This window comes from Zophobas morio, unplaced genomic scaffold (genome assembly GCF_036711695.1).
Source record: "Zophobas morio isolate AGI-343-1 ecotype UQ-CSIRO unplaced genomic scaffold, CSIRO_AGI_Zmor_V1 ptg000054l, whole genome shotgun sequence".
NCBI lineage: Eukaryota > Metazoa > Arthropoda > Insecta > Coleoptera > Tenebrionidae > Zophobas > Zophobas morio.
The window spans coordinates 210,277-227,491 of NW_026972159.1; the positions used below are offsets into that span (position 1 = coordinate 210,277).

The 17,215-nt window shown below is 35.0% G+C and overlaps 1 protein-coding gene across 2 annotated transcripts in view; it reads right to left on the reverse strand.

The window, feature by feature from the left end:
* Positions 1–17,215, reverse strand: part of LOC135142762 (glutamate receptor ionotropic, kainate 2-like) — a 51,200-nt gene that overhangs the window by 16,781 nt on the left and 17,204 nt on the right. For both annotated transcript variants that reach the window (XM_064074501.1, XM_064074502.1), the window contains exons 6-11: positions 10,254–10,406; positions 9,906–10,144; positions 9,640–9,856; positions 9,505–9,589; positions 9,226–9,364; positions 8,929–9,066 (exon numbers count right to left, since the gene is read on the reverse strand). In XM_064074501.1, the coding sequence (XP_063930571.1) occupies positions 8,929–9,066; positions 9,226–9,364; positions 9,505–9,589; positions 9,640–9,856; positions 9,906–10,144; positions 10,254–10,406 (971 nt within the window). The remainder of the gene's footprint in view (positions 1–8,928; positions 9,067–9,225; positions 9,365–9,504; positions 9,590–9,639; positions 9,857–9,905; positions 10,145–10,253; positions 10,407–17,215) is intronic.

A 17,215-nucleotide genomic window follows, 5' to 3' on the forward strand; every position in this document is an offset into this window, starting at 1 on the left:
ATATGCATTTGTATTAAAAAAAAATAAATAAAGTACAATGTGTAATTTACCAACTAATTCTCCTGGTTTTTTATTTTTGAGAACTTTAAAGAATATCTGGGTTAATTTATTTTTGGAAGGAAGAGTTAAAGTATCTCTGGGCTACATGGTGGTTTATTTTTTAAATAATGGTAAATATTCTTAGGAACCCCTGCTGCTTTTTTAAGACTTTTGAAGAATCTTGAGGATCCCGGGTTTGTTTTAGAACGAATTTGAAAGAATCTTGGGAGCGACTGGTGTTTATTTCTTGTTTTTGTTCTTAGTACTTAATTTTTGAATGAGAGAATCTTTGGTTTGTTTTTTAAATAATTTTAAAGAATCTCGGATTTGCCAAATATTAACTTTTGAAATAGCTAAAGAATCTCTGAAACAATGTTAAGAGTTGTCTTTTGCAAAATTATTAGCCAAAATAGAGAAGCTACAAAAATCTCAACAAATGATTGGTAATTTTACCTTACTTTACTAACTGTGAAAATTTTGTAAATATTTTGGCGGAACAAAAATTGCAAAAATGTCAGCTTGACCTGGAGGCAATAATATTTCGCATATGCATCTATGAAAAACCTCTAAACTATGTTTCCATGTCAAACTAACTATTTAAACAACAAGCAAAACTGTCACAACATTTCGTCGTTTCCGGCGCTATTTTTTTCCAAGCCGGTGGCTTTTCCCTCACCCCACCTCGCCAAACATTTCAGTTATTTCCACCACAAAGCAAAAAGGCCCCTTCGCACCTCCTAAACTCACTTTTATCCCTACTTTTCCGTTCGCCTGGCGTTTAATTGAAATCCCCTCTCAAAGCCCGCGTGTTCGATTTCATGGAAGCATTTTCGAAGCCATCAATATTAATAAGAGGTAAAATGAGACTGTGTCGGTCGGTCTCGGTTAAACTTCAAAGCAACATTCTGAGAAGCGCGTGCCAACTAGGGTTGGCATGTAGGTACGTAGCCGGTCATAGTTTATGATATTCTGACCACTTCCTTGTACAGCAAAGAGACTCCTGTTCAAAGACACCGCACGTCTCTCATCAAAGCGTCTTAATATCCATATCTGCTTAGAGAGATGTCTAGATTCGAGACGTGAACACTAAACGCACGATAATTTACCCACAATATGTGAAAACTTTTTCCCGCTCGAGATCTCTCCAATTACGATCCCGACGTAAGCCGACACGGGGCCATCAAGAACGGGATTTGTGGAAGCGCACTTGCTCTATTAATAATAACATAAAGAGTGGATTCTAAGGCAAGTGTCTTTTCAGTTTAGTGTAGGCAAATGCATGAAAGTTGTATGTATATATCTCATATGTAATTCTTTTTATATTTTATTCTTTAACTCTTCCACAAATCAAACACTAGAAACCCCAGATATTCTTTAAAATATTCTTAAAAATAGAGATCCCCCAAGATTATTTACAGTTCTTTAAAAAACAAACCACTGGACGCACAAGAGAATCTTTATTATTTCTAAAATTAAACACTGAGAACACCTGATATTCTTCAAAATTTTCTCAAATATAGAATACCTGTAGCTTCGAAATTCTTTCAAATTCCTAAAAAAAAACATAAAAAATGCCTGAGATTGTCTTAAAAAAAATAATGGGGTCTCCCAAAATTAATTAAGGTCAAATTTTAGAAACAAATCACTGGATGCCCCAGAGAGCCCTTAACTCTTTCAAAAATCTTCTCAAAAATAAAACACCAGAAGCGTCTGAGATTCTTTCAAATATTAAAAAAAAAAAACAGAAATCCCGAGATTCTTTAGAAAATTTTGAAAAACAGAACACCCGCAAACCCCAAGATTCTTCAAAATTTTCAAAAAAATAATAGAGGTACCCCCAAGATTATTTAAAATTCTTTAAAATTTAAAAAACAAACCCTTGGATGTTTCAGTATTAGAAATTTACGAAAAACGGAACACCTGGAACCCTCAAGATACTTCAAAAACCTTAAAAAAAATAAAGCGGTTTCCCAAGATCATTTAAAAATCTTTAAAAAACAAACACCGGGTGCCCAGAGAATCTTTACCTTTTTCAGAAATTAAAACACTAAATATTCTTTAAAATCTTTTCAAAAATAAAACACCAGAAACTCCCGAGATTTTGTTAAATATTTAAAAAAAGTCAACAACCTCTGATATTCTTTAGAAATTTTTCAAGAATAAAATACGCGGAACCCTCAAGATTAGTCAATTTTTTAAAAAAATATGAAGGATCCCTCAAGATTATTTACAATTCTTTAAAAAACAAACCACTGGACGTACAAGAGAATATTTAATTCTTTCTAAAATTAAACATTGGGAACACCTGTTATTTTTTAAAATTCTTTCAAAAATAGAAAACCAGGAGCGTCCGAAATTCTTTCAAATTCTTAAAAAAAATCATTAAGAACCCCTGAGATTCTTTATAAATTTACGAAAAATGGAACACCTGGAACACTCAAGATTCTTCAAACGTCTTGAAAAAAATCTTCTTAAAAATAAAACATCGGAAGCTCCCGAGACTTTTTGAAATATTTAAAAAAACATCCGAGATTCTTTAGAAAATTTTCAAAAACAACCCCGGTTAAGACTTCAAAAGTCTTAAAAAAAATAACAGAGATTCCCCCCCAAGATTATTCAAAATTGTTTACAATTTAAAAAACAAACCCCTGGATGTTTTTTTTTTAAATTTTTGAAAAATAGAACACCCAAACCCTTTAAGATTCTTCAAAACGCTTAAGAAATAAGGGGGTCTCCTAAAGATTATTTACAATTTTTTAATAAAGCTCCAGATAATCTTGAATTCTTTCAAAAATTAAACACTAGAAACCACTAGAAAATTCGAAAATAAAATGCAAGAAGCGCTCACGATTCTTTTGAAACACCAGGAGTCCCAGGAGTCTTTTCAGTCGTTAATAAGACAACAGGGATTCTCACAGTATTATTTAAAATTTATGCCAAATTGGATCATTATTAGTTACGAAGACTTTTTCAAAGTGTTTAAAAAACAAAACATTAAGAGTTTTTAAAATTCATTGAAAAACAAATAATCGGATTTCACATTCTTTAAAAAATTGGTTGACGGTTATTTCAACAGAACTTCCCTCGCTCCTGGACTGCAGCCAGATAAATCCCAGTTCTCTGAAAAATTATCTATTTTTTTGCGATTTTTGTTTTCTGATTACCTCTATATTCTATAAAGTAAAAACCAGTGGTGTAAATATTATTTGACTTGAATTTTTTTTTCAATTTTTCATTTTTTGTTCCTTCATTTTTTCGAGTTTTGGAGTTTAAATTTAATTTTTCAATTTTTCAACTTTTCAATTTAATTTCTAGATTTTCCAATTTTTCGATTTGAGTTTCTCGAGTTTTCATTTTTAAATTTTCCAGTTTTCTGGTTAAAATTAGATAATTTCCCGGATTTTACGAATCTGAAATCGCCGTCACCGTATCTCTTTTAATAACCACGAAAAATGCATTCAAAATCTCCAAAAGTTTTCCAAAAAAGTGGTTAAAATTGGTTCGATTCGACCGAAAGTTGGTGTCAAATTGTAGATAATTTCCCGCATTTTGCGAATCTGAAATCGCCGTCACCGTATCTCTTTTAATAACCACGAAATTGAATTCAAAATTTCCAAAAATTTTCCAAAAAAGTGATTAAAATTGGTTCAATCGATCGGAAATTGGTGTCAAATTGTAGATAATTTCCCTCTGGTTACGAATCTGAAATCGCCGTCATGATATCTCTTTCAATTACCACGAAAAGTGAATTCGAAATTTCCAAAAATTTTTCAAAAAAGTGGTTAAAATTGATGCAATCTACCCAAAATTGGTGTCAAATTGTAGATAAATTCGCGTTGGTTACGAATCTGAATTCTTCAATTTATCATTTTTTTGTTTAAATTTAATTTTTCAATTTTTCAACTTTTCACTTCAATTTCTAGATTTTGCAATTTTTCGATTTGAGTTTCTCGACCTTTCAAGTTTTAATTTTTCCTATAAAGTAAAAACCGGTGGTGTGAATAACGTTCCCGGAGCTAATTAGACTTGAATTTTTTCTTCAATTGTCATTTTTTTTGTTCCTTCATTTTTTTGAGTTTTGAAGTTTAAATTTAATTTTTCAATTTTTCAAGCTTTCAATTCAATTTCTAGATTTTGCAATTTTTCGATTTGAGTTTCTCGAGTTTTCACTTTTAATTTTTCAATTTTTCAAGCTTTCAATTCAATTTTTATATTTTGCAGTATTCGATTTGAAATTTCACCAGTTTTCAATTTTTAATTTTTCAAATTTTAGATTTTTTTGATTCACATTAGGAGTACAGTCCAAAATTAGTAAATAATAGACTCACTTTATAATTTTTATTATAATATCTCTTGTTCTTTGCGGCAAAAAATTGTTGATAGAAAACTATGTATATAAAAAAAAACAAAAATTAAGCCCCACCCACTCTCCCCGATCTCTATTGTGATGAGTCATAATCAGACGAGGGGCGGAGTTTAATTGTGACATATTTCTAGAAAATTCTACCCTTTTAAAGACATATTTCATATGGTAATTTCTTGTAGAGAAACGAGAATTTTGCAGCTAAACTCCGCCCCCTTTAACTCACGATGAATAAAACATTCATCAGAATTGCGAAGGGGTGGGTGGGCGGGGTTTATATTTTCCCAATAAGAAACTGACAATATGTTTAACCATTCTGTTGTTGAAAGAAAACTCTATATATTAAAAAAAAAAACAAACAGAAATTGAGCCCCACCCACCCGCCCGATCTCAATTGCGATGAGCTTTTCATTCCTAGTCAGACCGAAGGGCAGAGTTTAATTGTAACATCAATATTTCTCTAAAAAATTCCTTTTACAGATGTTGAAGTATTTTTTGTGATGGCAAAAGTAATTATAAGTCCCGGGAAAGTTTGTAGGCCGAGGGGCGGAGTTTAATTGTGACATATTATTTCTCTAGAAAATTCTACCCTTTTAAAGACATATTTCATATGGTAATTTCTTCTAGAGAAACGAGAATTTTGCAGCTAAACTCCGCCCCCTTTAACTCACGATGAATAAAACATTCATCAGAATAGCGAAGGGGTGGGTGGGCGGGGCTTATATTTTCCCAATAAGAAACTGACAATATGTTTAACCATCCTGTTGTTGAAAGAAAACTCTATATATTAAAAAAAAAAAAAAATTAACCCCCACCTACCCGCCCGATCTCAATTCCGATGAGTTTTTCATTCCTAGTCAGACCGAAGGGCGGAGTTTAATTGTAACATCAATATTTCTCTAAAAAACTCCTTTTACAGATATTGAAGTATTTTTTGTGATGGCAAAGGTAATTATAAGTCCCGCGAAAGTTTGTAGGCCGAGGGGCGGAGTTTAGTTGTGACATATTATTTCTCTAGAAAATTCTACCCTTTTAAAGACATATTTCATATGGTAATTTCTTGTAGAGAAACGAGAATTTTGCAGCTAAACTCCGCCCCCTTTAGCTCACGATGAATAAAACATTCATCAGAATTGCGAAGGGGTGGGTGGGCGGGGCTATATTTTCCCAATAAGAAACTGACAATATGTTTAACCATCCTGTTGTTGAAAGAAAACTCTATATATTAAAAAAAAAACAAACAAAAATTAAGCACCACCCACCCGCCCGATCTCAATTGCGATGAGCTTCTCATTCCTAGTCAGACCGAAGGGCGGAGTTTAATTGTAACATCAATATTTCTCTAAAAAATTCCTTTTACAGATATTGAAGTATTTTTTGTGATGGCAAAAGTAATTATAAGTCCCGGGAAAGTTTGTAGGCCGAGGGGCGGAGTTTAATTGTGACATATTATTTCTCTAGAAAATTATACCCTTTTAAAGACATATTTCATATGGTAATTTTTTGTAGAGAAACGAGAATTTTGCAGCTAAACTCCGCCCCCTTTAACTCACGATGAATAAAACATTTATCAGAATTGCGAAGGGGTGGGTGGGCGGGGCTTATATTTTCCCAATAAGAGACTGACAATATGTTTAACCATCCTGTTGTTGAAAGAAAACTCTATATATTAAAAAAAAAAAAACAAAAATTAAGCCCCACCCACCCGCCTGATCTCAATTGCGATGAGTTTTTCATTCCTAGTCAGACCGAAGGGCGGAGTTTAATTGTAACATCAATATTTCTCTAAAAAATTCCTTTTACAGATATTGAAGTATTTTTTGTGATGGCAAAAGTAATTATAAGTCCCGGGAAAGTTTGTAGGCCGAGGGGCGGAGTTTAATTGTGACATATTATTTCTCTAGAAAATTCTCCCCTTTTAAAGACATATTTCATATGGTAATTTCTTTTAGAGAAACGAGAATTTTGCAGCTAAACTCCGCCTCCTTTAGCTCACGATGAATAAAACATTCATCAGAATTGCGAAGGGGTGGGTGGGCGGGGCTTATATTTTCCCAATAAGAAACTGACAATATGTTTAACCATCCTGTTGTTGAAAGAAAACTCTATATATTAAAAAAAAAACAAACAAACATTAAGCCCCACCCACCCGCCCGATCTCAATTGCGATGAGTTTTACATTCCTAGTCAGACCGAAGGGCGGAGTTTAATTGTAACATCAATATTTCTCTAAAAAATTCCTTTTACAGATATTGAAGTATTTTTTGTGATGGCAAAAGTAATTATAAGTCCCGGGAAAGTTTGTAGGCCGAGGGGCGGAGTTTAATTGTGACATATGATTTCTCTAGAAAATTCTACCCTTTTAAAGACATATTTCATATGGTAATTTCTTGTAGAGAAACGAGAATTTTGCAGCTAAACTCCGCCCCCTTTAACTCACGATGAATAAAACATTCATCAGAATTGCGAAGGGGTGGGTGGGCGGGGCTTATATTTTCCCAATAAGAAACTGATAATATGTTTAACCATCCTGTTGTTGAAAGAAAACTCTATATATTAAAAAAAAAAAAAAAACAAAAATTAAGCCCCACCCACCCGCCCGATCTCAATTGCGATGAGTTTTTCATTCCTAGTCAGACCGAAGGGCGGAGTTTAATTGTAACATCAATATTTCTCTAAAAAATTCCTTTTACAGATATTGAAGTATTTTTTGTGATGGCAAAAGTAATTATAAGTCCCGGGAAAGTTTGTAGGCCGAGGGGCGGAGTTTAATTGTGACATATTATTTCTCTAGAAAATTTTACCCTTTTAAAGACATATTTCATATGGTAATTTCTTGTAGAGAAACGAGAATTTTGCAGCTAAACTCCGCCCCCTTTAACTCACGATGAATAAAACATTCATCAGAATTGCGAAGGGGTGGGTGGGCGGGGCCTATATTTTCCCAATAAGAAACTGACAATATGTTTAACCATCCTGTTGTTGAAAGAAAACTCTATATATTAAAAAAAAATAACAAAGAAAAATTAATTTTAAATTATAAGTATTTTTGCGATGGAAAAAGTAATTATAAGATCCGGGAAAGTTTGTAGGCCGAGGGGCGGAGTTTAATTGTGACATAATATTTCTCTAGAAAATTCTACCCTTTCAAAGACATATTTCATATGGTAATTTCTTGTAGAGAAACGAGAATTTTGCAGCTAAACTCCGCCTCCTTTAGCTCACGATGAATAAAACATTCATCAGAATTGCGAAGGGGTGGGCGGGCGGGGCTTATATTTTCCCAATAAGAAACTGACAATATGTTTAACCATCCTGTTGTTGAAAGAAAACTCTATATATTAAAAAAAAAACAAACGAAAATTAAGCCCCACCCACCCGCCCGATCTCAATTGCGATGAGTTTTTCATTCCTAGTCAGACCGAAGGGCGGAGTTTAATTGTAACATCAATATTTCTCTAAAAAATTCCTTTTACAGATGTTGAAGTATTTTTTGTGATGGCAAAAGTAATTGCAAGTCCCGGGAAAGTTTGTAGGCCGAGGGGCGGAGTTTAATCGTGACATATTATTTCTCTAGAAAATTCTACCCTTTTAAAGACATATTTCATATGGTAATTTCTTGTAGAGAAACGAGAATTTTGCAGCTAAACTCCGCCCCCTTTAGCTCACGATGAATAAAACATTCATCAGAATTGCGAAGGGGTGGGTGGGCGGGGCTTATATTTTCCCAATAAGAAACTGACAATATGTTTAACCATCCTGTTGTTGAAAGAAAACTCTATATATTAAAAAAAAACAAACGAAAATTAAGCCCCACCCACCCGCCCGATCTCAATTGCGATGAGCTTTTCATTCCTAGTCAGACCGAAGGGCGGAGTTTAATTGTAACATCAATATTTCTCTAAAAAATTCCTTTTACAGATATTGAAGTATTTTTTGTGATGGTAAAAGTAATTATAAGTCCCGGGAAAGTTTGTAGGCCGAGGGGCGGAGTTTAATCGTGACATATTATTTCTCTAGAAAATTCTACCCTTTTAAAGACATATTTCATATGGTAATTTCATGTAGAGAAACGAGAATTTTGCAGCTAAACTCCGCCCCCTTTAGCTCACGATGAATAAAACATTCATCAGAATTGCGAAGGGGTGGGTGGGCGGGGCTTATATTTTCCCAATAAGAAACTGACAATATGTTTAACCATCCTGTTGTTGAAAGAAAACTCTATATATTAAAAAAAAATAACAAAGAAAAATTAATTTTAAATTATAAGTATTTTTGCGATGGAAAAAGTAATTATAAGATCCGGGAAAGTTTGTAGGCCGACATCCCCTCTCGGCTCGTCGTTTCTCCATAGCACGCTTTTCCACGTTTCTCGTTAAATTCCTCGTCGTACAAAAAGCATGTATTCCAGCCGCGTGCGAGCTCGGCTCCCCGGAACTACAGCGTCTTTGAAAACTTTCAAATTTCCCCACTCGTGAGAAAAACATCACTTTACCGGCCACACGGCTGACTAACTAGCACCTTACTTCGGCAATATGTCGCACCCCTGCTGCATGATCGATCCCAAGGTCAGCCAGTAGCAATTCCTTATGTTCCAGACGTTCTCCAGTTGTTCGGGACAGGGATTGCAGGGGTGAGGATTCTCCCATTCGTTAGGATTCAACCTGTAATAAATTCGCGTCTGAACTGAATGGGAAAAAAATGATTTAATTTCGCGTTTACGATGCGAATATTGAAATGAAATGTCGCGGTTATAAAAGGAGGGACGCGCCTTTTTACTGCGTGGATTTATTGGAGACGAAATTTTATGGGAAGGAACTTACCTTGCGACGAGAAAAATAATCATGGAAATAACCATATATGCTGTAACCATATAAAGCCAAACGTCGAGAGATAAAGGATTGGTGAAAGCCAGGAGTTCGGGGGGTTCTTTAACGATTTTGGCGTAGAGAATGCTGATGCCTGGAATAAAACGGACGACGAGGAAGATTTAACGCCGGCTGATTAACATATTTCTGGAAATGTAATCTTACACGTTTGTATAAATGCAGATGGGGTTTAAGCGATACGTAAATGAGTTTTAAGGGGATGCTGGGACCTACCGAGGGTCATGAAAGGGTTGGTGAAGTCCACGGCTTTTCTTCGCTCGTAGGTGGTTGTTAAGTCGCATATGGCTAAGTCGGCTTTCTGGAAACGATCCGGCTACTAAATCCCCCAAGCATAAAAAGTCTACTTACTCTATCCAACAAGTGTCTGATTAACCCGTTCCATTCTTTCGTCTTGGGGTCGTACTTTCCGTAATTGTTGTCCGGAACCAACTCAAAAGCGTAATTACATTCGTACAGTTTGCAAATTCCGTCCATCAGGTCCATCGCGTACCCTTCAAACGCATTATTCCCACTCATCACGCTCCCATCAACGCCAGCTTTCCTCGACAAATAAGGCGGATAAATTCTAAAACCCACAACCGTAGAAAAATTTCCACCCCAACTTCGCGCCTCACCTCGACACCACCCTAAACGTCCTCCCCTTCAGTTGCCGGTACATCTCCTTCTCCCTATCTTCGGACGTAATCGTCGAATGGATAACATCCGGATTATTAGAATCCCACGTGCCCGTAACCCTCAAGCGCTGGTTTTTTAATTCCATAACTTCTAATTTAAACGAAATTCGCTGTCCCAGCGAATTAAACACCAGAGGTCCGGACATGGGTCCCGCCAGCATCCCTCGCGACATGTTGCTCTGGAAATTCCTTTTTCAGAACGCACACCGCAGGGATTTCAAATTAATTAGCAAATCGAGTCCAGTTTGTCTAGCTTTGCTGTTTGTACGGTTTAATTGAGTACTTTACCAGCGCAATGAAAGCTGCTAATCGATAACCGTGTGTGGAAATTTCAGTCGTATCGCAGCTGAGCGGCTTCACGAGCAGTTCTTCGGTTTGCTCCAGTTCGGAGTAGGATGTGATGAATAAATTGAGAGCGTCGTACAAGAGAGCCGTCTTTACCTGCAACGGGAAACGCACAGGTGTAGCGAGGGTTGTCTAAGCGCGAGGAAGGTGACGGGGGCTAAGTCTGGGGTGGATGGTGGCGGACTGCAAATTACGCAGAAGATTAGAGTGATTTTAGGGTAAAAAAAAACAAAGTAGGTCGTAAAAGTGGCGATAAAAACGAGGACTTAGGAAAAATAAATTTTACGCAACGTCTGGTTTTCTTTGAGGTGTACATTTATTTTATTATTTTGCATAATCAGCGATCCTAATCTTCGTTAAAATTTGCATAACAGATTGTTTTTAACATTGCTCTACTATACACAATTAAGGTCAGCCTAATGATCTTTAATCTAGTTATGTTTGTTTTTAAAATGGTTAAAATTGGTCCAATCCACCGTAAATTAGTATCAAATTCTAGATAAGCTTCCGTTAGTTACGAATCTGAAATCGGCGTCACCATATCTGGTTCATTAAATTCTAAAAGTGATTCCAAAATTTCCAAATTTTTTCCAAACAAGTGGTTAAAATTTGTTCAATCGACCGAAAATTGGTGTCATAATAGATAATTTCCTGCTGGTTACGAATCTGAAATCGCCGTCACGATATCTCTTTCAATAACCACGAAAAATGAATTAAAATTTCCAAAAATTTTCCAAAAAAGTGGTTAAAATTGGTTTAGCCAACCGAAAATTGGTGTCAAATTGTTGATAATTTCCCGCTGGTTATGAATCTGAAATTGCCGTTACGATATTTCTCTCGATAACCACGAAAAGTGCATTCAAAATTTCCAAAAATTTTCCAAAAAAGTGGTTAAAATTGGTTCAATGGACCGAAAATTGGTGTCAAATTGTAGATAATTTCTCGCTGGTTACGAAACTGAAATCGCCGTCACGATATCTCTTTTAATAACCACGAAAAATGAAGTCAAAGTTTCCAAAAATTTTCCAAAAAAGTGGTTAAAATTGGTTCAAACGACCGAAAATTGGTGTCAAATTGTGGATAATTGTCCGCCGGTTACGAATCTGAAATCGCCGTCAAGATATATCTTTTAATAACCACGCAAAATGAGTTCAAAATTTCCAAAAATTTTCCAAAAAAGTGGTTAAAATTGGTTCAATCGACCGAAAATTGGTGTCAAATTGTAGATAATATTCCGCTGGTTACGAATTTCTAATCGCCGTCACGATCTCTCTTTCAATAACCACGAAAAGTAAATTCAAAATTTCCAAAAATGTTCCAAAAAAGTGGTTAAAGTTGGTTCAATCGACTGGAAATTGGTGTCAAATTGTAGATAATTCAACGCTAATTACGAATCTGAAATCGCCGTTACGATATCTCTTTCAATAACCACGAAAAGTGCATTCAAAATTTTCAAACATTTTCCAAAAAAGTGGTTAAAATTGGTTCGATCGACCTAAAATTGGTGTCAAATTGTAGATAATTTCCCGATGGTTACGAATCTGAAATCGGCGTCACGATATCTTTTTCAATAACCACAAAAAGTGCATTCAAAATTTAAAAAATTTTACAAAAAAGCGGTTAAAATTGGTTCAATCGATTGAAAGTTGGTGTCAAATTGTAGATCATTTATGGCTAATTACGAACCTGGAATCGCCGTCACGATATCTCTTTTAATAACCGCGAAAAATTAATTCAAAATTTACAAAAATTTTCCAAAAAAGTGGTTAAAATTGGTTCAATCGACCGAAAATTAGTCTCAAATTGTAGATTATTTAACGCTAATTACAAATCTGTAATCGCCGTCACGATATCTCTTTCAGTAACCACGAAAAGTACACTCAAAATTTCCAAAAATTTTCCAAAAAAGGGGTCAAAATTGTTTCAATCGACCAAAAATTGGGCTCAAATTGTAGATAATTTCCCACTGGTTACGAATCTGAAATCGCCGTCACCAAATCCCTTTCAATAACCACAAAAGAGGCATTCAAAATTTCCAAAAATTTTCCAAAAAAGTGGTTGAAATTGGTTCAATCGACCGAAAATTGGTGTCAACTTGTAGATAATTTCCCGCTGGTTCCGAATCTGAAATCGCCGTCACCAAATCTCTTTCAATAACCACAAAAGAGGCATTCAAAATTTCCAAAAATTTTCCAAAAAAGTGGTTAAAACTGGTTCAATCGACCGAAAATTGATGTCAGATTGTAGATAATTTCCCGCTTGTTACGAGTCTGAAATCGCCGTCACCAAATCTCTTTCAATAACCACAAAAGAGGCATTCAAAATTTCCAAAAATTTTCCAAAAAAGTGATTAAAATTGGTTCAATTGACCGAAAATTGGTGTCAGATTGTAGATAATTTCCCGCTGGTTACGAAACTGAAATCGCCGTGACGATATCTCTTTTAATAACCACGACAAATGGATTCAAAATTTCCAAAAATTTTTCAAAAAAGTGGTAAAAATTGATTCAATTGACCGAAAATTGGTGTCAAATTATATATAATTTCCCGCTGGTTCCGAATATGAAATCGCCGTCACGATATCTCTTTCAAAAACAACGAAAAATGGGTTTAAAGTTTCCAAAAATTTTACAAAAAAGTGGTTAAAATTAGTTCAATTGACCGAAAATTGGTGTCAAATTGTAGATAATTTTGCGCTAATTACGAATTTGAAATCACCGTCACGACATCTCTTTCAATAACCACGAAAAGTGCATTCAAAATTTCCAAAAATTTTCCGAAAAAATGGTTAAAATTCGTTCAATCGACCGAAAATTGGTGTCAAATTGTAGATAATTACCCGCTGGTTACGAATCTGAAATCGCCGTCTCGATATCTCCTTAAATAACCACGAAAAGTGCATTCAAAATTTCCAAAAATTTTCCAAAAAAGTGGTTAAAATTGGTTCAATCGACCGAAAATTTGTGTCAAATTGTAGATAATTTAACGCTAATTACGAATCTGAAATCGCCGTCACGATATCTCTTTTAATAACCACGAAAAGTGCATTCAAAATTTCCAAAAATTTTCCAAAAAAGTGGTTAAAATTGGTACAATCGACCGAAAATTGGTGTCAAATTGTAGATAAGTTCCCGCTGGTTACGAATCTGAAATCGCCGTCACAATATCTCCTTTAATAACCGCGAAAAATGGATTCAAATTTTCCACAAATTTTCCAAAAAAGTGATTAAAATCGACCGAAAATTGGTGTCAAATTATAGATAATTTCCGGCTGGTTACAAATCTGAAATCACCTTCACGACATCTCTTTTAATAGCCACGAAAAGTGCATTCAAAATTTCAAAAAATTTTCCAAGGAAGTGATTAAAATTGGTTCAACCGACCGAAAATTGGTGTCAAATCGTGGATAATTTCCTGCTGGTTACGAATCTGAAATCGCCGTCACAATTTCTCTTTTAATAACCACGAAAAATGAATTCAAAATTTCCAAAAAGTTTCCAAAAAAGTGGTTAAAATTGGTTCAATCGACCGAAAATTTGTATCAAATTGTAGATAATTTAACGCTAATTAGTAATTACGAATCTGAAATCGTCGTCACAATATCTCTTTCAATAACCACGGAAAGTGCATTCAAAATTTCCAAAAATTTTCCAAAAAAGTGGTTAAAATTGGTTCAATCAGCCGAAAATTGGTTTCAAATTGTAGATAATTTCCCGCTGGTCACGCATCTGAAATCGCCGTCAAGATATCTCCTTTAATAACCACGAAAAATGGATTCCAAATTTCCAAAAAAGAGGTTAAGATTGGTTCAATCGAACGAAAATTGGTGTCAAATTCTTGATAATTTAACGCGAATTACGAACCTGAAATCGCCGTCACCATATCTCTTTCAATAACCACGAAAATTGCATTGTAAATTTCCAAAAATTTTCCAAAAAAATGGTTAAAATAGGTTCAATGGACCGAAAATTGGTGTCTAATTTTAGATAATTTCCTGCTGATTACGAATCTGAAATCGCCGTCACCATATCTCTTTCAATAACCACGAAAAGTGCATTCAAATTTTCCAAAAAAGTGGTTAAAATTGGTTCAATCGACCGAAAATTGGTGTCAAATTGTAGATAATTTCCCGCTGGTTCCAAAAATGAAATCTCCGTCACGATATCTCTTTCAATAACCACGAAAAATGGATTCAAATTTTCCAAACATTTTCCAAAAAAGTGGTTAAAATTAGTTCAATCGACCGAAAATTGGTGTCAAGTTGTAGATAATTTCCCGCTGGTTCCGAGTATGAAATCGTTGTCACGATATTTCTTTCAATAACCACGAAAAATGGATTCCAATCTTCCAAAAATTTTCCAAAAAAGTGGTTAAAATTGGTTCAATCGACCGAAAATTGGTGTCAAATTGTAGATAATTTCCCGCTGGTTCCGAGGATGAAATCGTCGTCACGATATTTCTTTCAATAACCACGAAAAATGGATTCCAATCTTCCAAAAATTTTCCAAAAAAGTGGTTAAAATTGGTCTGATCAGCCGAAAATTGGTTTCAAATTGTAGATAATTTCCCGCTGGTCACGCATCTGAAATCGCCGTCAAGATATCTCCTATAATAACCACGAAAAATGGATTCAGAATTTCCGAAATGAGGTTAAGATTGGTTCAATCGACCGAAAATTGGTGTCAAATTGTAGATAATTTCCCGCTGGTTACGAATCTGAGATGGCCGTCAAGATATCTCTTTTAACAACCACGAAAAATGAATTCAAAATTTCCAAAAATTTTCCAATAAAGCGGTTAAAATTGGTTCAATCGACCGAAAATTGGTGTCAAGTTATAGATAATTTCCCGCTGGTTACGAATCTGAAATCGCCGTCGCAATATCTCTTTCAATAACTACGAAAAGTAAATTAAAAATTTCCAAAAATTTTCCAAAAAAGTGGTTAAAATTGGTTCAATCGGCCGAAAATTGGTGTCAAATTGTAGATAATTTCTCACTGGTTACGAATATGGAATCGCCGGGACGATATCTCTTTTAATAATCACCAAAAATGAAGTCAAATTTTCCAAAAATTTTCCAAAAAAGTGGTTAAAATTGGTTCAATGGACCGAAGATTGTTGTCAAATTATAGATAATTTCCCGCTGGTTACGAATTTGAAATCGCCATCACGATATCTCTTTCAATAACCACGGAAAGTGCATTCAAAATTTCCAAAAATTTTCCAAAAAAGTGATTAAAATTGGTTCAATCGATGGAAAATTAGTGTCAAATTATAGATAATTTCCCGCTGGTTACGGATCTGAAATCACTGTCACGATATCTCCTTTAATAACCACGAAAAATTGATTCAAAATTTCCAAAAATTTTCCAGTAGAGCGGTTAAAATTGGTTCAATCGACCGAAAATTGTTGTCAAATTGTAGATAATCTTTAGCTAGTTACTAATTTGAAATCGCCGTCGCGATATCTGTTTCATTAAACACGAAAAGTGAATTCGAAGTTTTAAAAAAATTTCCAAAAAAGTGGTTAAAATTGGTTCTATCAATCGAAAGTTGTTGTCAAATTTTAGACAATGTCACGCAGAACAGAAGTATAATTTTTTTTTGGTTTGTTATTGGTTAATTTATTTATCGTTTCATATTAATTAAAATTAGTAATTTATTTAAAAATGAAAAGGCATTTGCCCTACAATCCTCTCTTCAGCAATATGTCCTCATTTCAGCCCGCCTCCTTTAAAATCGATTCAATTTTAATCGAACCACCCACCCCATTCAACTTTTTCGCCAATTTAATCAATGTCCCCGCCAGATCTCCCATTAATCCCGCTGCCGACTTTTTAAAGCACTCGTTTGTACTTCCTTAAAAACTACAACTCGAACAAACCTCGGCAATTCCGAAATGAGCTTCGCTATCGCCACAACGCGATCTAATTTTACCTAACTCGTGGTGAAATTGTGCGCGAAATTTATTACCCCGCCTCCGCGGAATTATAAATACATAGTGAGGCGGCTTAACAAATAGTCGCGATTTCGACGAAATATTTACAATTTATAAATAGGCGCGTTTGTAGTGCGAGTTTTATGAGTGCTGGCCACTTTATCTTGTTAAACGTGTGTAAATCTTAGGCGGCAGCCGACATACGTGATGTATCTGTCCCGAGTTAATTCCAGTCGATTAGACTTTCGATCCGGATCAGACGGGATGGTCCCGGAGCCAGCCGATATCAATCACCAAGTTCGCAGGGGAGGTTGCAGGGTAATGTAAATAAATTAATTGTTTGGGAGATGTAAAGGGAGCGAGGCGCGCGATATGGGGCTGTCGGAGACGGTTTAACTTGACGGCTGGGGTGATGGGAGCTGAAGAAGCGGGATTGTGAGTGGTTATGAGTTGGTTCAGGGTAGTGGAAGGTAATTAGATAAAGTGGTGGAACTACTCATAGAGATACTTTTTGAACTTTTAACTCTCTGTTATTTTCGCTTCATACTTTACCGATATCATTTTTGTTTTTTCTCTTACTTTTAATAAACTTGTTGTTTTGCTAGGAATTTTCCTAGCGTATTTTTCCATTATTATAAAATGCAAAAAACTGTCGACGATTGGTATCAGGATTCCACAAAGTAGTACACTTTCCACACATTTGAAAATAGCAGGAATGCGCGTATTCGTTATAATTTTTGTTTTTGATTCTCTAATACTTATCAGCTGAGTACAACTTATTTCTTGTCAACTCTAATTTGTTAACTCTTGGCGCCGACAAGCACCAGTTATTTCAAAAATTAATGCCACCTGTTTTAAAATTAGTCATTATTATCAGCCAGTCCATCAACTTCATTGTTTGCTTTCATCATTAAATATTTGTTGTGGGGAGCTCCCTAAAGAAATTTATTAATTGTTCCCTAAAATCG